General features: G+C 48.3%; 2 protein-coding genes across 2 annotated transcripts; one reads left to right on the top strand and one right to left on the bottom strand.

Annotated features, from left to right (window-relative positions):
• The first annotated feature begins 248 nt into the window (after window positions 1-248).
• ELOVL3 (ELOVL fatty acid elongase 3) lies at window positions 249-3,997 on the top strand. Its single transcript, XM_054382693.1, has 4 exons — window positions 249-361; window positions 1,036-1,167; window positions 2,830-2,981; window positions 3,576-3,997. Exons 1-4 carry the CDS (start codon window positions 249-251, stop codon window positions 3,995-3,997), a joined length of 819 nt encoding a protein of 272 aa, XP_054238668.1.
• Window positions 3,998-11,952: 7,955 nt separating this feature from the next.
• PITX3 (paired like homeodomain 3) lies at window positions 11,953-17,348 on the bottom strand. Its single transcript, XM_054382611.1, has 3 exons — window positions 17,240-17,348; window positions 13,478-13,683; window positions 11,953-12,516 (listed from the first exon to the last, which is right to left on the bottom strand). The coding sequence occupies exons 1-3, from the start codon at window positions 17,346-17,348 to the stop codon at window positions 11,953-11,955; spliced, it is 879 nt and encodes a 292-aa protein (XP_054238586.1).
• Window positions 17,349-20,816: the final 3,468 nt, after the last annotated feature.

Here is a 20,816-nt window from a genome sequence, read left to right as displayed (position 1 = left end):
GCTACATCTGGATTGCTCTTATGAGCTTTTCAGCCCGTCGAAGAGAAAGCCCTGCTTTACTAGGCAAGACAGGTATCTCGGAGGATGCTGAGGGCCTCACCCCTGCTGTTTGCTTCTGTTCTTTGCATGTGGCAAGGAGGAGACTCCCAGTCCCGCCCCCCAGGTACGAGGCCGGGGCGGAGCGCACCCCCATGGGTTATGTCCGCCGGTGAGGGCCCAGGAGCGGCAGCATCGGATCGCTCCCGACGATGCTCGATATGGAGCTGAGCTTAGACTCGTCGGAACTGCAGCCGCTGGGGGAGTACGACTTTGAGAGGAACTTCAACGAGCGGGAAGCTAGAGAATGGATGCGAGAGAACTGGTAAGAGAAGATGTTGCGTCCCCAGGCAGCCCCGTCGGGTCCTGCTGTTTCTTGTGCAGCTGGATGCGGGCTCCTCAGCCCCGAGGAAGAAGAGGCGGTACGGTTCTGGCTGCACGCCTGAGGCTGTAATGGAAGGGCTCTGTCTGCCCGTGGGGCTGAGCAAATTGTTGCTGAAGTCGTGCTGCAGCATATAGGGAGGTTGTAACGTGGCAAGGAGCAGCCCTTGCACTGGTAAACAGAGCACTTGGCCCTGCCATGCTGCCCTAAAGCCTTGCAAAGGAGTAAGACATAACACATGGCCCTTGGGCCTCTAGCTTTCTGGTGTAATTGGTCTCTTTAAAAGCATCCTCCACCTGCAGAGTCACATGTGCAAGTGAATAAGATGCATTGACCTGTTTGCTCATGCTCCTGCTCGCAGGTTAACAGATCCCGCCTTGTCCCAGCAAGGTTTTGTGAAATCTTCACAATGTAACAGTTCATTTTATTTTCTGCAGTCCCTAGGGTTTTTCCTCACTGGTTCCACTCACTGTCAGGGTGATGAACCCCAACCTTAACATGAGAGTGGGAGGTCTGTTTTTTCTCCAGTTGGAACACTCTGCTGGGGCTACACGAGTTCAGCTGGAAATAGGGAAGTCTGAGGTTTTCCTGACTACTTCCTCTCCTCTGCTTTACAGGCACAAGTCTGTATTTTTTTCTGTGGCTTATCTGATACTGGTCTTTGGAATCCAGCGTTTCATGAAAAAACGGAGAGGCTACCAGCTGCGTATACCACTGATCCTGTGGTCCTTCAGTTTGGGCTTGTTCAGGTAAGAGCCTTTGTTAAAGCCAGAGACAGCTGTAGACCTTTCCTAAGGGCTGATTGGTGGGAAGGCTTGGGTATGCACTATGTCATTAGGGAAATAAATGGGGCTTTTTTTCCCCTTAGATGTCCTATCCTATAGGAAAAATGAGCAGCTTACACAGGTTGTTGATTCCCCACCAGAAATACTCTAACAAGTTAGATATGTTGCAGAAAGTATACTGAGGACTGTGCTTGAAAATCATTAATGGCTAGTTTTGAGTGTGAAGTCTGCAAGAACAGTCTGTTACTCTTTAAAATGGATATGGGTGGATTTTTTCCCCCACTTTTTTTTCTAACCACGTTGTGTAGAAGGTGGGGAAAATTCTAGTATGCTCACAGAAGCACCTTTCTTATTGTCAATCTTAAGAACGTGAAAGAGGCTGGAAGGTCCTCTGTGGCTGGAAGCATAAACTGGTTGAATGTATTAAAGTTGCTGACAATCACCAGTCCTTGGGTTGTCTTTTAGAGTATGCTTTGATACAATAGGGGAAAAAAAAAAAAAGGTATGAGTAGTTGCTGTGGCAAGAGAATGATGGTATAAAGACAGATTTATATTGCTGCCCATTTTTTACAGACACCTTTTAAGAACAGTCTGGTACTGTTGCCAAGTTCTAGGTCTGATTTTTATTTTTTTTTCCCAGCCATGAAATATATGAAGATCAATCTAAAATACCTGTTTTTAATCTGTCCAGGCTTACTACACTGGTTTCCTGCAGTGACCATGAGAATGATTCAGCTCATGCTCTGTAATTAAACATCAGATGTTGATTTTCCAACATTCCACTCATCTCCACACCTTTTCAATGTGTTTGGTGTGAGAGAGGGAAACTAGACTATACTGCTGCCTCTGTAACTCCAGAGGACTGTCTCTGCCTATGTGCACAAGCTGGCTTTGGTCAAGTCTAAGGGATGCTAGTTACCTTCTGTGAGAGCGGGACATAGTGGTGGTCTATAAAATCACAAGTAGTGGAAACGTGGCAGGTTTAAGAGATGATTGTTCTTGGAGATGAGATCACGCAAATGAAATGTAAAGGCTGATAACAAAGGGAAAGGGATGCTTCTTCTTGTAAGCTGGAGGAAATGCCTGCCACAGGAAGCTGCAAATGTACCCTGGGCATGCACTGTTGGCCGCTGTCAGGACATGGGACACCAGGACAATTGTCACCCTTCTCTGACCAGACATGGCAATTGTAACTCTTGTGTGCCTCTTCAAACAGTGGGAGCAGAGGATTTAAGGAGGGAGCATTCTTCACTGCTCAGACCTTGGCTGCTGCCATCCTCCAGGAGCTGCTGCATGGCACTTTGTGAGCCAAAGGACCATGTTGGTGGTCCTACTTACCCCTTGTGCCTTGCTGTTGCTCTGGTGAGAGCAGTATTTCCTGTATTGCTCTGCCTTGCAGAAGTGTGTGTTTGGAAGGCTAGCCAAGAGGTCTTGGACAAGTCTGTGCCCAGCAAATGGGGCTGAAACCTGCTTGGAAATCTAAGATGACAACAGTGTGTTTAGGTGTCTCCAAAACTACTCTGGGCATCAAGATGGAGTTAGCTGAGTATTTTTGAGTGCAGAGGTGTTGGAGGCTCTGGTGGGGCTGTGGGCACAGTGTTCAGCTCTACTCTGGTTTTCTTGCAGTGCCATTGGGGCTTTTCGAATCTGGAAGCAAATGGCCTTGATCCTGTCTACCAAGGGACTTAAGCAATCAGTGTGTAGTCAATCCTTCTACGTCCACCCTGTCTCCAAGCTTTGGATTTATTTATTTGTGTTGAGTAAACTCCTGGAACCAGGTGAGTCTGAAATGTCTCCTTATCCCATGTGCTCATAATGTCTTTGCTTTTACAAACAAGTGTTTTTTTATACAGGTCTCTGTCCACATGTTGTCTGGAGAACAGGGCTGTCCAGCCTTGCACATGTCACTCATTTTCTTGCTCCCTGTTGCTCAACCCACACGACGTGCTTGTGCTCTACAGGGTTGCAGCCTGACGTTACTGCTCTGTTTGGTCCTCAGGCTAGTGCCTGGACTAGGCAATTCTGCACTAGGATGACTGTAGCAAGAAGGTGGCAGGCAGGCAAGGGAGACCTGGGCTTTCCACCCAGTTTCCATTCAAGAAAAGTACAGAAGACCTGATCTGAAATGCTATGTAGGGAAAGCTAGGTAACCAAGACTAGAGCAAGGGGCTCATGTACCACCAACATGCCAGGAGGTAGAGGCCTACATGGGCCTTACTGATACAGGCAATTCCAATGGGAACCTAAGTTTTGGTGGGATCAAGCTGCTAAATAGCTTCAGCATTGCAGCTTGCTTATTCTGCCTCACATAAAAATTTGTGCAACTGTTGTGCTCTTACGTGACTAATGATGCACCTCTCCCACAACCAAAGGTGATACCATGTTCATTGTTCTCCGGAAAAAGAAGCTTATCTTCCTCAACTGGTACCACCACTCTACCACACCGATAGTCACCTGGTATGGCTATAAGGAGATGGTGGCTGGCGCTGGCTGGCCTGCAGCCTTGAACTTCAGTATCCATGCTATCATGTACTTGTACTACACTGTGCGAGCTGCCGGCTTCCAGGTACCCCACACCATTGCCATGGCAATCACCATTTCACAGGTGCTGCAGATGCTTGCATATGTAATAATGAACATCTTGATCATCTTCTGGATGGATGATAAGGTCTGCCACACAACCTGGACAATTGTTTTCTTTACATCTGTGCTGTATGTCAGTTTCCTAGTGCTCTTCTGCAACTACTTCTTTCAGACTTATCTGAGGAGCACCCAGAAATCAAAGAAGGAATAAAAACAGGGAGGGAAGAAGATTCTGGGGTGGAGGGAGTGGAAAGGGAGAGGAGGTACTTTCCATTTTTCTGGAGCTCAGGTGCCTGATGGGATGGGTTTGGTGGGGGTTAGAATGAAGTCCTTCTGGATAACAGCTTTCAGATGAACTTGTGCATTGGCCTGTGGTGTGTCTGCCTTGCAGTGAGTGGCATGCCATATTGAAATGCAGGTTGTTGGAAGCTAATAGCAGGAGGAGAGGGGTCTGGAGATCTCAGGGCTTTGGTTCTGCATTTTGTTTCTTTTCTGCATCTCAGTTTTGCTTTTTTGCCTTGCCTCCTTTCCAGGTACTGCTTGGCTCCTGCATGTACCAGGTATCTCCCTGGGGAAAAAGTAGGGAAGCCCCTCTTAAAATAGTACTGCCCACTCCGTGGTCACCAGTTCCAGGGGACAGCAGAGCTCAGTCTGCTGCTACTCCATGTGTGGAACAGCTCAAATAGGATGCCAGTGGAAGCAGAACTGAACTGGAAAATTTCTGCTGTTTTTTAAGGTCATACAGGGATAGGAATTGGGAATGTCTTTTTCATCCTGCAATGACACTTGTAAGGCTCCTTCAGAACTGTTCTTCCCCTTCAAACCAGCACCTGCTTCTGGCCAATACAATGCTGCTTGGTTTTAGGCTCACTTGGTTAATGTAGGGAAAGAAGGAACCTACCTGTCTGGTGTCCTTCTTGGTTCTGTCCTGGGCCATAATAAAGATTCTACTCTGCCTTTGTACACTGGTACTAGGAGGGCAGGATGTGGGCCAAGGCACTCAAGTGTCCTGGGACCAACCTTATCATATGTTTGTATCTCAGCTTTGCACAAGTTCTTTATTCCATCTCTGTGCCTCCTCATCTCTCCTCTGATATACTGAGTATGCCCCTTATGTGATGGTAAACAACCTATTTAACCTGGTTATCTACTGCCTCAGACCTTGGGAGCTGAGCAGGGGCCAGATGTTTCCTGTAGAGCATGTGAGATATTGCCTATGGTCCTAGGCCAGGGCCGCCCCTATGGGCTGGTGGCAGAAGGGTCCCAGAGCCAGCTCCTCTCAGGATGCATCTGCCTCTGTGATGTGTAAAAGGGACTAATAAATGCTATCATGTATGTACTGAATTATTTGATGCCTTTTTAATACATGACCTTAGTTCTGAACTATGAGAGAAGCATTGCTTTCTCCATCTAGATCCTGTGTGTTCCTGAGGACCAACAGCAGCAAGGTACCTGGCAAGGTCTGTCCCTGAGTGCTTTCTCTTTCTGCAGTCAACAGCTGGTCCTTCTGCCCGAGCCCCTTTTGCTTGCCACCAAGAAACTAGAAATGAGAGGAAGATGGAAAAAAAAGCAGGTTTTTGTCTTACCATCTGAATCAAGTGTGTGGGCTGCACAAAGGCACAGTGCTTAATAAAGCTGCAATGAGGCTTGGAGCCTGAGTCTGGCCAGGATCATCCTAGTGCCTCAGCCTCTGAGTAGATGCCGGCTCCTACCTGGTGAATGGGGTTTGTGCCCTCAAGGCAGCAGGCTGGAAAGCTGCCTCAGGACTGTGGGCTGCAGGATGCACTTCACACCCTAGGAGACGGCAGAAGCCAGTGCCCTGCCCAGCCTATCTTGACGAGCAGGGCCTCTGCTCTGGACTCCCCACTGTGGTGGGTAGGAGCAGAGCTGCACCTTCCCTGTGAAATGCAGGAGCAGGCAGCTGAGGTGATGATGTTTGGAGAAGAGGAACAAACTGGCCTGCACGTTTGGGAGCTCTTTTTAGAGACAAGGGGATGGTGAACATGTGAAGGTAAGGGGGTGACCTCTCTCTTGCATGCCATTATTTGGGGCACTTTTTGTGACAGCTGTGGTCACTGGCTCCCTCCTCACGCACACCTACAGCTGTCCCAGCAGCTCCCTTAGCGGCACCGGGCATCCTCGCATGTACAAGAGCATTGTAGAGGCGATGTGTTCCCACAGTTGCTCTTTTCTGCCTAAATTGCCTGACGTGCTCTTGGTGCTTCAGAGGTGATACTCTATGGGATGAGGTCAGCTGCCCGACTTCTCTCACTTTGCCAGCACTGCCTCACTCAGCTCTGCACAGGCGGAGTGGGGGGCGAGCTGCAGAAAGACTTGAAGGGCAGGAGGAGACGAAGCCCCAGGCTGCAAGAAGCGGTAAAGCAGGGCTGAAGAGCTGTCGGGGACCAGGAGAGGCGAAATATTTGCCCGAAGGGTTTTCCCATCCTCCGGACGCAGACGAGAGCGCAGCATCCTCAGCCGCGCGCTGCCCGGCCACTGCCGCCTGCGCGGCCTCCAGCTGCCCTGGGTGCTCCTAGCCGCTAGGTGGCACCACCGCTCCTGTGTCCGCCGTGGACTCGGTCCGCCCGCCCAGCGAGGGGCGCTGCCCGCTACCGGCGCTTGCCGCAGGGTCTGGCCCCAGCGCCTCCGTGGGCCGAGGGGAGCGGAGCCCAGCTGCGGTGCTTCCAGTGCCTGCCGTAACCAGTGCATGAGAGGCAGTCAAGGCAGAAACTGAGTCCACAGCCAGACCAGATTTTAATTTCTCCAGCAGGTGTTTGGATATTTAGGTCTTAGAATGATTTGGGCTGGAAGGGACCTTAGAGGTCCCCTAGTTCCAACATCCTGCCACGAGCAGGATCATCTTTATCTGGACTAGGTTGCTCAAAGCACCATACAATCTGACTTGGAACAATTCCAGGGAGGGGCCATCCACAGCTTCTCTGGGCAACCTGTGACAGCCTGTTCCAGTGCAGTGATGTTAACAACTAATCTAAATCTACCCTCTTCAAAAGTTTAAAAGCATTACTTGCTGTCTGGTAAAGAATCCCTCCTCATCTTTCCAGTAGGACCCCTTTAAGTACAGGAGGGCTGCTGGAAGGTCTCCCCACAGCCTTCTCCTCTCTAAGCTGAACAATCTCTCTCAGCCTATCCTCACAGGTGAGGTGTTCCAGCCCCCTGACCATCTTTGTGGCCTTCCTCTGAGCCTACTCAAGCAGGTCCACATCTTTCTCATGCTTGAGGGTCCTCAAGCTGGATACAGTACTCCGGGTGAGGTCTCACTAGATGAAAAAAGCAGAATCACCTTCCTCAACCTACTGATGACATTTCTCTCAATGCAGCACAGGATGCAATTTGCTTTCTATGCTGACTTACATTCAGTTTTTCATCCACCAACATCCACAAGTCGTCTTCTTCAGGGCTGCTCTCAACCCACTTACTGCTCAGTCATGTCTGGGATTGCCCCAACCCAGGTGCAAGACCTTGCACTTGGCATTGTTGAACTTCATGAGATTTGCATTGGCCCACCTCTCAAGCCTGTCAAGGTCCCTCTGGATGGCCTCCCTTCCCTCCAGTGTGTTGACCACGCCATACGTCATCGGCAAACTTGCTGCGAACTCCAGTCTGTAGTTTGGAGCTCTGCTGAGAGACCATGGTAAAAGCTGTCATGCACCAAGCAAGAGAAAAGAAGTCTTCATTGTATTAACAGTAAGAGACTAACCAAGGACAATGTTGTACTGCTTTTCAGCACAGGTGAAGACTGATGGCAGCCACTGAGAAAACCCAACTGTTTGGTGCACTTCTCATTAGCCTTCAGATAAAGTCAGCTATGGGGAAAAGGATTACACAAGTCATGCTGATGACAGCAACTAAAAGTCTGGCCTTTAATTAGGAAAGTGCAAGATAGTATTTAGATAAATGAGAATTTTTCAGACCATCTAAACATGGTGAACTTCATGCAAAGCAATCCCAGAAATATTTGTTCTTATCTATGAGAACTACTGGGGAATGGTGAGGCATGGAAAGACTGCAAAATGCAAGCTTTGTACCTCTCCTTCAAAATGGAGACTAGGGTCAAAAGTCAGGAACTGCTGGCATTTACATCCACTCACCCACCCACCACCCCAAAAAATGCTGGAACAAATAAATCTTTCTACTGGTAAGCAGTGAAGACGAGCAGGTGCCACATGGAACTGTCAAGAACAGAATCTGGTCAAAATAATCTGATTTTCCTCTATAGCAAGGTAAGGGCATGACAAAGAAGAGCCTTGACTGCTATTTAAATGGTTCTTAAGGACGGTGCAGGTGGAATGTTGGCTAGGTACAAAACTAATTAGATAATTATACCCAGAGCATTATCTACAGTTCACTGTTGAAAAGAAAGAGGTCTGCTGAGTTAAATTCAGGGACATCTGTTCCGGTTTTATTCAGCCTTCCCATCAATGACCTGGATGATGGAGGAGAAGGTACACTTGCTAAATCTGCATATTGGGAAGTGTCCAGTGACAAAGGTAATTCCCTAATGGGTCTTTAAAATTATCTGCTAAAAAATCACCTGCTTGGGTTGCAGTACCAAGGAGATACAACTAGGGAGGTACTGGGGACTTGTGAGAGAGGGGGATCCTGAAGAAGGTCTGTAGGACACCTGCTGTATTTGTGATGGAGCAGAGAGCATGATATCCTTGTCATAGCCCCATGGGGAGGGAGCCAAATGTGGGAGGCTGTACTGGCTCAGCTGCATCAGGAAGGTAGGTGGCATTTAGAAAGCATGGGACCTTTACCAGAGCTCTCTTCTGCCAACTTCCTCACTTCATTATTTACTGTTGTCCACCTCTGGTGTCTGCAGATGTTAAGGTTTTCCTGAGGTGGGGTCCATTATTAGGTAGCATTTCAAAAAGCAGTCTCAGCTGAGAGCTGGTCTGTGGTTTGCCATCTGGCTTAGATCCTTCATGAAGCAATACCTCTGACTGTAGAAAGAGACACCACTATCTTCTCTGTTCAGGATTGGAAAGGAGAAACTTGAATCAACTTAGCCAGCCTGCAGAGCCACTGGCCACACACTTGCATGTACCAGTTGCCTCACATGGGTACTGAGTCTGTCCTGCTCAGAAATAAGACTGGTCTGGTGTAACATTAATTGAAATGACTGCATGGAAAACCTTTCTCAAAAAAATCAGCATCTAAACTAGGTCTTGACTACTCCCCACTACCTCTAATCCTAAGAACCATGTACTGGACTTGGCCTTCTGCTTCATGTATTTGGACGTATCTTTCATCATCTGAATGCTGCGACAGTCAGCAGCAGTCTACCTTGTACACCTCCAGCTGAGCCTCATCTTTTCTGGGAGACAGCATCTTCACAAGCATCATAGCAATGTAAGAACAACCAAAGCTGCACAGAAACTGCTCAAAGAAAAGAGCAGCTCCTAGAGCAGTTTAGAAGGGAAGGAGGAGCTCACGTTGCTCTTGGCTTCAGCTGGGGAGAAAGGAGAATTTTCATTCTCTCCATAGACACATCACTCAAGTTAAAGGAACGGTGTGTCTCCCTTTATTTGTTTTCTCCAGGCAAAGCCATGTCTTTATGAGAGATGTTTGCTCTAGCTTTGCCATTTTTTGAGCTGTGCTTGAGATCAGCATGGGGTGGAAGAGCAGGGTGACTGGAAGAGGTGTAGGGGAAGTAATAGGTGTTTAAAGAGCTCAGCTCCTTCATCAAGCACCACCTGGCTTGGTTATCAAGGAGAGGAGTTGAACTCGTCTGTGAGTAAGTTAGGCTCAGTGGAGAAGAGAATAGGAGAAGCCCACACCCTTCTTTCTTCCCTTATGGGAAAGAGCTATGACAGGGAAGGGAGTTAAACACAATTGTACCAAGATGTATGAAAGTATGTTTGGTGAGAAGGCTGCTGGATAGAGGTGTCAGCACAGGATGGAGGCTAACCACCGAGGCTATTTCAGCAGCACTGGTAGGATCCAGGTTACAATGGCCTTGTCTTAGGTGTGCTGTATCTGTTTTAAATGTTTATGCTTGATCTTTGAGTGCGTGTTGCAGATAGGTTTCTGCTTCCAGTGGTAGCTGTTTCAGTGCAGAGTGACTTGGCTCCCTCATTTTGGATTAAATCAAAGAATAATTTTGTTACAGTGAATTTAGGCTGACACCTGTGACTGCTTTCAGCATCTGCTTACCAATACCTTCAGCAGCACCTGCTCCTTGTGGAATAGGCTTTAGCAAAGACTGAGTGGCTCACATTTTTTTTTGTGTGACCTCTTACTATGACCCAGTGAGGATCCCTTCTTAGTAAAGAACTTGCTTTCTCTCTGCATGCTAAGAACATTGAAGAAACCAGGTTTATGCCAGGTTTGGTTGTTCCATTCATCCAAGTAAGATATTTTTTTTGTGGTGATGTGGTTTGTTTACTATTTTTCCTAAGAGAAAACAAAATATTTGGATTGGGCTTTCCCCTTGGAGCATGTGCTTGATGAAGGTAGGGATGTCCTGCTCCCCTGCTGCACATGGGTCTTCCTTAAGATCTTGCAGGAAACTGCTGCATCCATTGGCAGAAGCAGCTGTCCCCTCAGTGCATGTACATGTCAGGAGAGCCACCTCTGTTTTACAGCTTTCCCAACAGAAACTGCCAGCAGGACAGGTTGCTGCAGCTGGCTTCTCCCTTGGGGACCACTGTTCAGAGTGGGAGTGCCTGGAAGGGCTCCCCTGCTCTGGGCTGCTGAGAGCCCAAAGGCACTGGCCCCATCCAGCAAGGTGGGGAAGCCTGAGCCAGCTGAGACTCAACCTTCCTGCCACAAGGTTGCATACTGACAAAGGAGCAGAGAGGGGGCTTGTTTTCCCTTTCATATTGTGCCTGTGGGCTTTTGCTGTCCTGAGAATCCAGATGTTTGATTTGTAAGTGAGGAAAAATTATGGTTCTCCCCACACTTCAGGGCCCTATTCAGACATAAACTGTCTTGAGCGTTGGCACCCGAGGACATTCACTTCTGCCTGAGCTGCTGATGCTTGATTTTTGAGTCTTTAGATGCAGCTTCATGCTCTCAATAACCAGACAGGCAGAAGTCTTAAAGGGATTGTGCCAACTTTTATTTTATTATCTCTTTTGGAAATGGGATTTGAAGAAGGGAAGGGAGAGAGGTGTGCAAGGGGGAGCTGATTGTTGCAAAAAGAGATGCTGTGGATGTACACTGGCAAAGGTGTTCCTGTCTGACTGGAAATGACTGAAGCAGTAAAGTGTGACAGGCAGGATGCCACCTCACTATTTGTGCTTGCTTTACGGGATTTTTGGTTTTAAAGTCTACTTTTTAGGTTATTTCACGTACAAAACAAAAAAGCATATTTTAGTGTCTACATATGTATTTGCATATATATAAGATATATATATACACACACACACATATTTTATATCCTTACAACTCCTTGTTCCTAAAGGCTTCAAGTCTGAAGGTCTATGTGTATATATGCACTATAAAAAGAGATACCAATCAACTGAGATGAGGCTTTTCTTACTGGCTATGTGGGGCTCAATGAGGCCCTGGGCAACCTGGTCTAGTTGAGGATGTCCCTGCTGACTGTGGGGAGGTCAGACTAGATGACCTTTGGAGGTCCCTTCCGGCCCTGACCATTCTATGATTCTACAAATAAGTGGACAAGATGCCTTTAAATGAAATCTTGCACATATGCATGGAGAAGGAGTCATCCAAGCCCTGAATGGCAGCCTCCTCATTGCCCTCTCCCTGGCTGTCACCTGCAGGGGTGGCATCTGGCTGCCCATACTGTCCTGGGGATTTGGGAAGTTCACACTTGTGGGGCTCAAAGGGGCAGATTGAAACATGCTTGGTTCTGCTGCCCCTGGGTTAGGAGCCACACATGTCAAGGCTCCTATTTCCCAATGGGGATTCCAGTAGACTGTTTTGGTTTCTTTACCATGAAGGAGGATGTTTGGTGAGCAAGAGGAGAAGGATTTTGGGAGGGAAAAGACAGTCAAAATTCACCATACAATAGTTAGACAAATCTTCATAGAGGTCCGTCTGCCTGCTCACCACTCGCTCGCTCTCTTGCTGTCTAGTGTTCACTCTCATTCTCTGCAGGACGAACGCTGTTGTAGGGCTAAAGGTCTCCTTTTGTCAGGCTAAGGTCAAGTCCCTGGTTGGTGGAGTTGCAGCCCTTCATACGGGCCTGTCCACGGCATATTGGCAAGGGCTCAGATTGGAAGCTGCCGTCTGCACCGCTGGGTAGGTGAAGTTAGCATGCTGCTTGGCCTTCAGCCGCAGACTGGCCAGGCTGGAGTTGCATGTGTCCCTGTACATGTAGGGGCTGGCTGTTGAGGCATAAGGACAGGCACTGGATGAGACAGCAGAGTTGAGGCTTGGGCTGTTCAGGTTGTTGATATTTCCCAGGTTGTTGAGGCTGGAGGCTGGTACTCCAGTCACTGCGGAAGGGACCATGGATGAAGGCATGGTCATTGAGGCGATGGAACTGGGTGGGGAGAACATGGGCTGGGAAGAGAGGGGACTGACATTCATGGAGTTGAAGAATGGGAAGCTCTTAGCTGAGAGCGGGCTGGTGGTGAGCCCCTTGGTGGCCCAGTTGTTGTAGGAATAGCTGGAATACATGTCGTCATAAGGCTGCATCAGTCCGTTGAACTGGGCTCCAAAGCTGTTCTTGCACAGTTCGGCCTGTTGGTTCCTCTCCCGTTTCCTCCACTTAGCTCTGCGGTTTTTAAACCAGACCTGCAACAGAGACAGGGAAGGGATGGAATCACTCTGGGCTGTCCGTGGAAGAAGCCTTGCCACAGTCTCTTTCTTCAGCAAGGCAAGAGCTGTAGAAGGGCCAAGGATGCTCCTAGCGACTAGAAAGCTGAGCATCAGGAAAGGGTTGCAGGAAAATGCCTGGGCTACAGGATCACATCCCAGGAAGGATCACCACCTAGATCAAAAGCCAACCACCACCATTTTGCAACACACAGAATAACCCACCTCACTCAACAAAAGGACACCCTTTGTATTGGGAAAAGGAAGGAAAATACTTGCTGTATTTCCAAGTGACTACAGTTCAGGGGAGGGCTTGGGATTCTGTGACTTGGGAGCAAAGTATCTGGGAGATGTGATTTGAGAGATGCTGAGTGGAGGAAATAACCTCTCTTGTTCTGACTCCTCCTCGGGACCAGCTGGGAGTGGGGTGTTAGAAGTCCGTCTTCTAAGAGGAAAATCTGTTAGTGTTGGATGGACTCAAACAATGTAACTTCCTAGAGCATGGAAGCTGCTGGAAGGCTATTCAGAGTGCTGCTAACTCATATTTCTAGTAGCAGAGAGAAGCTCTCATTCCAGCTGGAGCACTGCCACGCTATGCCTGTGACTGCATAGTAGTTTGGGAACCCTAAAGAGTGCCCTCCAGCAAGGCTAAGACTGGGGGATGATGGCACTGCAAGCAAAGGGGCTGCTGGGTTGGGGCACTCAGCTGGTGGGGCAATCTGGGGCAGAGCCTGAGCTTTGCATCTCACTGCAAGACGGCACTGGATAGGGAAGGTACCACCAGCATGGGCTATGTGTTCATGTGAGTGGATGTGTCAAATCTTGAGCGTAGAATTGGGTGAGATATTTTCAAGATGGAAATTTTCAGGCACCCCTAATTTCTTCCTTGGTAGCTCTGTGGCTTGTAGCACCTGGGAAGAAAGGTGGGCTGCAGTCCTACCCGGACTCGTGCCTCTGTTAGGTTGGTCCAGACTGCAATCTCCTCCCTGGTGCTCATGTCTGGATAACGGTTTCTCTGGAAAGTAGCTTCCAGCTCCTGGAGCTGCTGGCTGGTGAAATGTGTCCTCTGCCTTCGCTGCTTCTTCTTGAGTGAGCCTTCTTCAGTGTTGGAGTCGTCTGTCTGGTTTTGCTGGGACTTTTCAGTGTCTGTGCAAGAAATAAAAAGATGGGAGAGAGCCTTTGAGTTAACTTGGGTGCTTGGATGCATTGGGGGAGCCCATCCTTGGGGCAACCAGTATGTGCTCAGTGAGGTCCCCCTCCTCTACAGCCACCAGCAGCTCCAGCCACACCCACAAGTGTCTTCCTCCCTCACCCTTGTAAGCAGGCATCCACTCTGCACCAAAACCAACAGTCACTTGATGGAGCACAGCAAACTGCCAGTGACAACAAGTTGAGGGTCTTAAGTAAACCTGAGGAGCACAAACTTTTATCCTTCCTTTTTACTCCTCTGCTGTCTTACTCAGGAGCACATATTTTTATTTTTAAAAACTAGAAAAATATCTCTCTTAGACCTCTACCATGGCAGCATCTCCTTATCCTTCCACCACTGCTCTCCTCCTTACTTGGAGATGCCTCTCCTAGAGGCAGCATCTTTCATTTTGTTGCCCCTTAAATGAACATCTTTAAATTCTCCAGTGTTCGTCTTGGTATCTAACTGAAAAGTACAGCTCAGCCTCCTTCAAGGCATTAAGTTGAGGCCTTAATGCTGATCTTTGTGCTGCTGTGGCTGAAAGTGGGCAGCCAGGTGGTTCCCTATGCCACAACCCCTCCTAGGGCTGTCAGTACTCTGCAAACAGGCAAAATGCAAATATATTTATATACCTTACATTATCAAAAGAAAACGTCACATTCAAGCACTTGGGCAATCTATGTAGCATGTTAAATCAGAAACCTCTCCCTGGTGTTCCTGAGAAAACCCTCCTTATACCTGCCTTCCTCCAAAGAGAGCAATGCTGGAGTTACAGAGAGCAGTTGCAGGAAAGGCACTCGCTCTTCCTGGAGGGAGGCCCGAGTCTGTTCAGAAATGGTTTGTTTCTATGGGTGTGCTTTGCATTGACTGAAGTACTGTGGGTTCCTCACAGGCTTCCCACCTCTGCTGCTGCTGCACATTTAATGTTATCTACCAGCAGGAAAGCTAAGGCAAGGAGAGCAGCTGGCTATTGCTCACAACAACAGAGTGCAAGCTGGTTCTGTTGAGCAGGAAGGCGCTGTCTCCCGCTCCCTGTGCCAGGACCAGGTTGTGTTTCTATCCAGGGTGTACCCACACAGGATTTTTTTTTCCAGTGTAGTCCTTAAACACCCAAAGCCAGAGGACCTGAAAAGTGGAACAGTAGGAGTTGGCTCTGGTCTCATGGTACTCTCTTCATTCCCATGAGTATCTTCATATGGGAATCCCATGTTCAGAAAACTCTTGGAAGCATGCTCTTAATGTGGATCCTTTTAATAGTGTTTCTTGCCAAGGAAATAAATCTGATTTCTCTAGCTCAGTGCTCTAAGCCAGTGTTGGAAAAGGGAGATTCCTGCATTACCCATCTTTAAAACAGAATAAAAGGGGAGTGATGCCACTATGTCTGAATTAGTTATTAGGAACGGCTCAGTACAGAAGGGACAACATTTGGTTTGTTTGATCATCTGCTAAGTCTGGGTTAATTAAGAGTGCAATACATACACGGGATGTGATCCCACAGGAGCCCCTGACAAGTGCAGATTTCCAGAAGGGCTGCTGCCAGACAGGAGTCTGTGCCCTGACTGGGAGCTCCTGCTTGGGACTTGCCCTTCTTCACCTGGGATGAAATTAGACTGAGAGGGAAGGAGGATGGAGGTAGCACAGGCATATGGGGCTGCATCTGGGTGGAGGAGCTCACCAAGTCTCTTGCTTTGCCATTCACATTCTTAATCCCTTCTGGTGTAGAAATTGCCAAGAATTTTGTGAAGTCCAAGTCGATATAGGAATCCTGACTTTGAGCCTGGAAAAATCTCTGCAGCTACATGTTCCTCTTACTGTCCTCTCGGTTTAAATATCTGCTACCTGTGGACCTTCCTGAGAATTTATTATAGGGAGTGTCATCTCCATTTCTGCTTCTTTTCTAGACAATGTTCTCTGTAAATGGTGCAGACCTTGGGCATTGCAATGGGGACCAAAAGCATGGAAACGCAAGGAAACAGAGGTCACTGCAAGAAGACAGACCTGATGGGTGCCTTGAATTCATGCTGAGAAGCAGAATATGGGGAGCTGCAGAGCAGTTTCTTACCCTCCTCATCCTCACTCTCCCCCTGACTTGTGCTGCCTGATGAAAACTAACAGAAGAAGGTGTCACAAACCATGCCACACCATCACAGGACATTTGGGGTCTCCAATAGCTGAGCCCAGATAAGCAAGGTTTGTGCTCCCTTTCCTTAGTATGTCTTACTCCGTGAATGAAGGAAGCAGAGTCAAGGAGGAGTAGGAAGGTACTCTCTTGAGGAGAGGCAGGAAGTGCCAGAAGCGCAGCCCTGCCCCATTGTGGGCAGACCTCTGTGGTTCACTCTGCTCTGCTTGATGCCAGTGATGTGGGGCTGTCATCAGCCTCTCTGCTGTGAATGCAGAAGCTGCCAGCCTCTTCATGCAGGTAGTGTTGGCAAACACCACCTCCCAGAACCATTTTCTTTCTAGGCTGTTTAAGACAGTGAGGAGTGATGTAGCCAGGCACCCAGTGTTTATTGTCAACCTAAAATAGGTTGTGGAATATATCTCGTGCACGTTCTCCCACTCAATGAATGACTGCAGTCATAGCTGGAATTAGCTGCTCATGCCTAATGGAAAAAAGTCAGCTCCTAAATTGGCAGTTCTGTGGCATGCCAGGGTGGGTTCAATCAAGAAGGCTACTTGAATGGAGATGACCACCATGCATCCAAAGCAGCTGAAAAGGAGCCACTGAGCTTGGGGATGTGCCCAACTAAGGTACGCATGCAGTGGGGAATCTGGCGGGTGGATTCTCTGACCATAGTTATCCCACTGTAACTCCCTTCATGATACTTACTCTGGGGAATTTTAATCTGCAACATTATGCTTATTAGCTTTTGCAAGTGGCTGAGTCTGGAGGCTTTACACCCAGCCCTTACCTCCCTTCATGACGGCACTGGCAAGAGGCAGCTTCGCATTGTCTTGCCACATCCAGAGCAACAAGGAATGGAGCGGACATAAGACAGGTGCAAAATCCAGGGGAAATCAGAGCATTTCGTAGAATCATAGAATGGCAGGGGTTGGAAGTGACCTGTAAAGATCATTTGGTCCAGCACCCCTGCTGAAGCATTTGGTAGCTGACTTCTAAGCAGGTTTAAATAGTGAAGTTTCTTCTTCAGAGCATGATAAAGAATGCAATAGGATTGGGGGCTGTTCGGCTTTTGGAAATGGTCAGTGGCACCTCCTTAGACAGCAGCAGCTCACTGTGGAGCCTTGCACCAAGGCACAGGTGACCAGGCTTTTCCAGTTAAAGTTTCCAGTTTCAATTCCTTCTGGTTGCCTTAGCCTGGAAATTTCAGCACAAGGTTAACCCATAGCATGGAAGCATCAACCTTATGTTGGCAATTTAGGTTGTGGTACAAGAGGAAGCCCAGTCTGTGCCGGCATGCCCTGCAGCTGGCTCCTGCAAGCTACTGACCACTTGCATCCACCCACAAGAACAGGTTGGCAGTTCTCTTGCATCTTGAGCCTTGTACTCACCACTGTGATCCTGCCCTTTGCAGCTGTGCTCGTGTTGAGGGGTTCCAGAATCCGAGAGAGACAAGGCTGGGCTGCGAGCCTCCGCATCTGCCAGCAGGTTGAAATCCATGGGGCAACGATGGATGGCAGAGTAGGAGGAATCTGAAAAAGCAGCAGGCATAGGGTGGTTAGGGATATGAATCTGTGTGTGTGACCTCTCCCCACCCTCTTCAGGAGGGACTTGCCAACCCTTGATGGAATGTCTAGGAAAAGCAAAGGATCCCTGTGTGATCCTTGGACGCTGTGAGTTTTCTGGCTGGAAAGTGAACATTCCAGGCCTTCTGCTGAGCTTCCCTATAAATCAAAAGTCATCTAGTGACACTTCTATTTGCAGCCTTCAGAGAAAGAGCCTCCAATTTATAGGTGACATTCAGACTGAAATAGCAACTCCAGGAGCATGCTGTGTAACGGAGATCTGAGGAAGTGGTTCTGAGCCAGCCAAGGGCTGTTAGCACCTTCTCCAGACATCCCACCTCTCCCATCCTAACTGCCCAGCTTCCCTCCTCATTTTCCCTTGCTCCTCCACAAATGAGTCAAGCTCAGGTAAACCTGCTCAGAGAGCACTAATGCAGATGCACATGTACACATCTGAAAAGAAAAGCACTCCTGTGCATGGCGCTGAGAGGTAACCACATCTGCCTGCAGAGTCACCGGCATATGCAGGGTCCCAGGCAGTGCAAGTGCGCTCCTTTGAGGTACATAAGGACCTCTGGAGCCCAAATTAACATTGGAATCACATTACACACCCTTGGGTGCCTGCAAATGATCCTGGCTGCAGCAACAGCTCAGCTGTTGTGCAGGACAACGGACTGCCACCAAGGCAGGTGTAATAAGTTTCTGAAGGCTGGACCAATTTGAGAGGACCACAGCAGCTCCTGAAACTCTGGTCATCTCAACTAATACCTCATCTTCCCAGCTAGGGAGCCTCTCACTCTAAAAACAACAGCAGCTGATACACTGTGCCAGGATCTGGGACCCCCAGGCTTAAAGGGATTTGGACCAAGTGATTGGAACTTCCAAGTCGCAGGTGGAGGTCAGTTGTGAAGACTGGATTCTAGCTGGTGGACTGCCTGGCCCCTCAAACGCATGCATGTCAGGAAGAGATCCTGTTGAAAGTAGTATTTTGTCTGGACTGCGCTAGCGTTTGGACACATAAGCAAGAGATTAATCACACAGCTCTTGCACCTCCTTTGGAGATGGATGACAGTGACTAAGAATGTATTTTCAGAGCTGTCTAAAACCCTCTGTCAATTTGAGCAGGGCTGCTGCCAGGGCCGTTGGCAAGGCTGACACCCATACCTGCAGTGTGCTTCCCAGGCCGTGGTGAAAAGGCAGAAAGCCATTTCTAACAGTCAGCTGCCTGGTTTCTGCAGCAGATCTTGCTCACAAAACCTCAAGTAGTTTCCCCTGATCTCCCCTCTACTTGACCTCTATCCCCAGCCTTTCCCAGGCACTAACAAACTTGACTCAACACCAGCCTCAATCAGTACTCCCCAAAAGCAGGATCTAGTGAGGAGATCTGGTGTTGGTTTCCCAGACCTTTGTCTTGCTCCAGGCTTCTCCTCCCCTGAGGGAGAGAAGGGGTGGGGGGCTCCATCTTTGCCATGAAGCTGGTTTCCATCTCCACCTCATAGTGAGCCTGGCCTTTGATGTCTGCCTGCTGTGTAAACTCCTGGTAGCAGCAGGGCACTGCCCCGTTGCTTTTCGCCATGTGTACGTACACGAAGTGATGTGACAGGGGCTGTGTTTCCTTTAATACCTTTGCATGAAGTTGGGGGAGTCCATCTGCTGCTGATATTGCCATGGCTTTTAGCATTACTCTCGGAATTATGCAGAAACGCGCAGTGAATTAATTCCATGGATTAAGTCTTGATTAAGATGTGTGTCACTTTGCTGTCTCAGAATTTATTAAGAGCCCTTCTTGAGGCTGCGGCAGATGGAATTTCTGCCCAATGTTTGTAGATGATAATTTCCCCTCTTCTACAGCCATTTGCATATGATTGCATCTGTCAAGCACAATTTCCTCTCTTCTAGGGCTTGACTCTCTACTGGACCAGATTTAAGGAGGAATTGCCTTGCTGTAACTGAAGGACAGGGTCCTTGTGTGCAGGGTCCTATTTGCCTTGAGACTCTTTTTTGCACATCTTACATTGCTTTCACTGTGCAAACCAGGGTGGAGATGGGAAAACCAGACGAGAGTATTTTACACTTGGTTCCATAGGTATGAATGACAACACAAGGTACAATGCTCAGGGGAACCCTGTCCCAGTATTGAAAACTAAAATTTGTGCCCCATCGCTGCTGGCACAACAATGTGTGCTTGACCTGCCTCAGAGATACAGTAGGCACTCCATAGATTAAAACCAGTGTTAAAGTTTGGTCCGTATTCAAGTTGAAATTGGGACGTGCAGCTCAGAACAAGGTTGCTTTTTGAACTAAATTTAAAACTAGGAGGATTTCAGAGAAGAGTAATGACATACCTATTGCATGTGCCCTGCATGGTGGCATAAAGACAGGCCTTCCTGGCTTGCTGTGAGCAGGTCATGGAGAAGCAAAAGCAAAGAGAGAGGGGAAATCTGCTCAACATGATTATGAAGGACCACAGGATAAGTCTACGATGGGGACAGCACAAGCTCTGTACCAACACATTTACCCAAAGGCAACCCCATGCCACTGACACAAAAGGCTGCAGGTGTTATTCTAGATTATATATCCCTTTTGGATTTAATTAAAGGAGCTTTCTTCATACTGCTGCAGGCAGAGACATTAAGAAAGCCAACGCTAAACCTTCAGGGCATTTCTGCTACATTGTTTGCCTGGTCTCAGGGAGTTACTGCAGCTTGCACCTCAAAAACATCTTTAGACAAAATCAAATTTATCATCTCCATCTGAGTCTTCATCTCTACAGCTCCTGTACTAGTAACATGCAGCCAAGCTTGCTCTGGCACCTCTAACTCCTTCCATTGATGTATGTAATTGCTCTCAAGACAAAGGTTTCCCAATCGGTAATAAACATGTCATTTCTTCCAGTTGCTAACCTTGCTTCCAGAAGAAATGTTTTCACAATGAGAACAGGTAGACATTGGAATAATCTCCCAAGAGAAGTAGTGGATTCCCCTACATGTGTCAGTTTTAAGACTCAGCTTGACAGGGTGCTGGGCCATCTCATTCAAACTACACTGTCACCTAGAAAGGTTGGATCAGATGATCCTTAGGGTCCCTTCCAACCTGGCATTCTGTGTTTCTGTGAAATGTGCATCCCCTCCCTGGCTCCGGTGCAAAGCTGCCAGCAGCCAAACAGGGAACCGCTGTCCCTGCTGCATGGCCACAATGGAGAGCAGGGGGAAGAGAGCAGCTCTGGCTCTAGGCTTTTTCTCCTTTCAAATTCACCCCCTATTTCTGCATCATTGCCTGACTGCACAAGCCAGAGCCATTCAGGCAGGAGGAGAGCAGCACTGTTTACAGAAAAAGAGTAAGCGAGGTGTGACCCCTCTCAGGCTCTCAGCACCACACTGCTCCATCACCCAGGAGCAAAGAT

This window comes from Indicator indicator, chromosome 7 (genome assembly GCF_027791375.1).
Source record: "Indicator indicator isolate 239-I01 chromosome 7, UM_Iind_1.1, whole genome shotgun sequence".
NCBI lineage: Eukaryota > Metazoa > Chordata > Aves > Piciformes > Indicatoridae > Indicator > Indicator indicator.
The sequence above is the reverse complement of the archived record's forward strand: the minus strand, read 5'-3'. Positions and strand labels throughout refer to the sequence as shown.

Bases quoted from the DNA above. Each gene is read 5' to 3' on its own strand.
- PITX3 (XM_054382611.1), bottom strand. From the start codon at position 17,348: ATGGATTTCAACCTGCTGGCAGATGCGGAGGCTCGCAGCCCAGCCTTG. The intron at 13,684-17,239 runs GTGAGTACAAGG...TTTCTTGCACAG, and splicing joins CAAAGGGCAGGATCACAGTG to ACACTGAAAAGTCCCAGCAA. The intron at 12,517-13,477 runs GTAGGACTGCAG...TCTCTGTTGCAG, and splicing joins TAACAGAGGCACGAGTCCGG to GTCTGGTTTAAAAACCGCAG.
- ELOVL3 (XM_054382693.1), top strand. From the start codon at position 249: ATGCTCGATATGGAGCTGAGCTTAGACTCGTCGGAACTGCAGCCGCTG. The intron at 362-1,035 runs GTAAGAGAAGAT...TCTGCTTTACAG, and splicing joins GAATGGATGCGAGAGAACTG to GCACAAGTCTGTATTTTTTT. The intron at 2,982-3,575 runs GTGAGTCTGAAA...CCACAACCAAAG, and splicing joins GAGTAAACTCCTGGAACCAG to GTGATACCATGTTCATTGTT.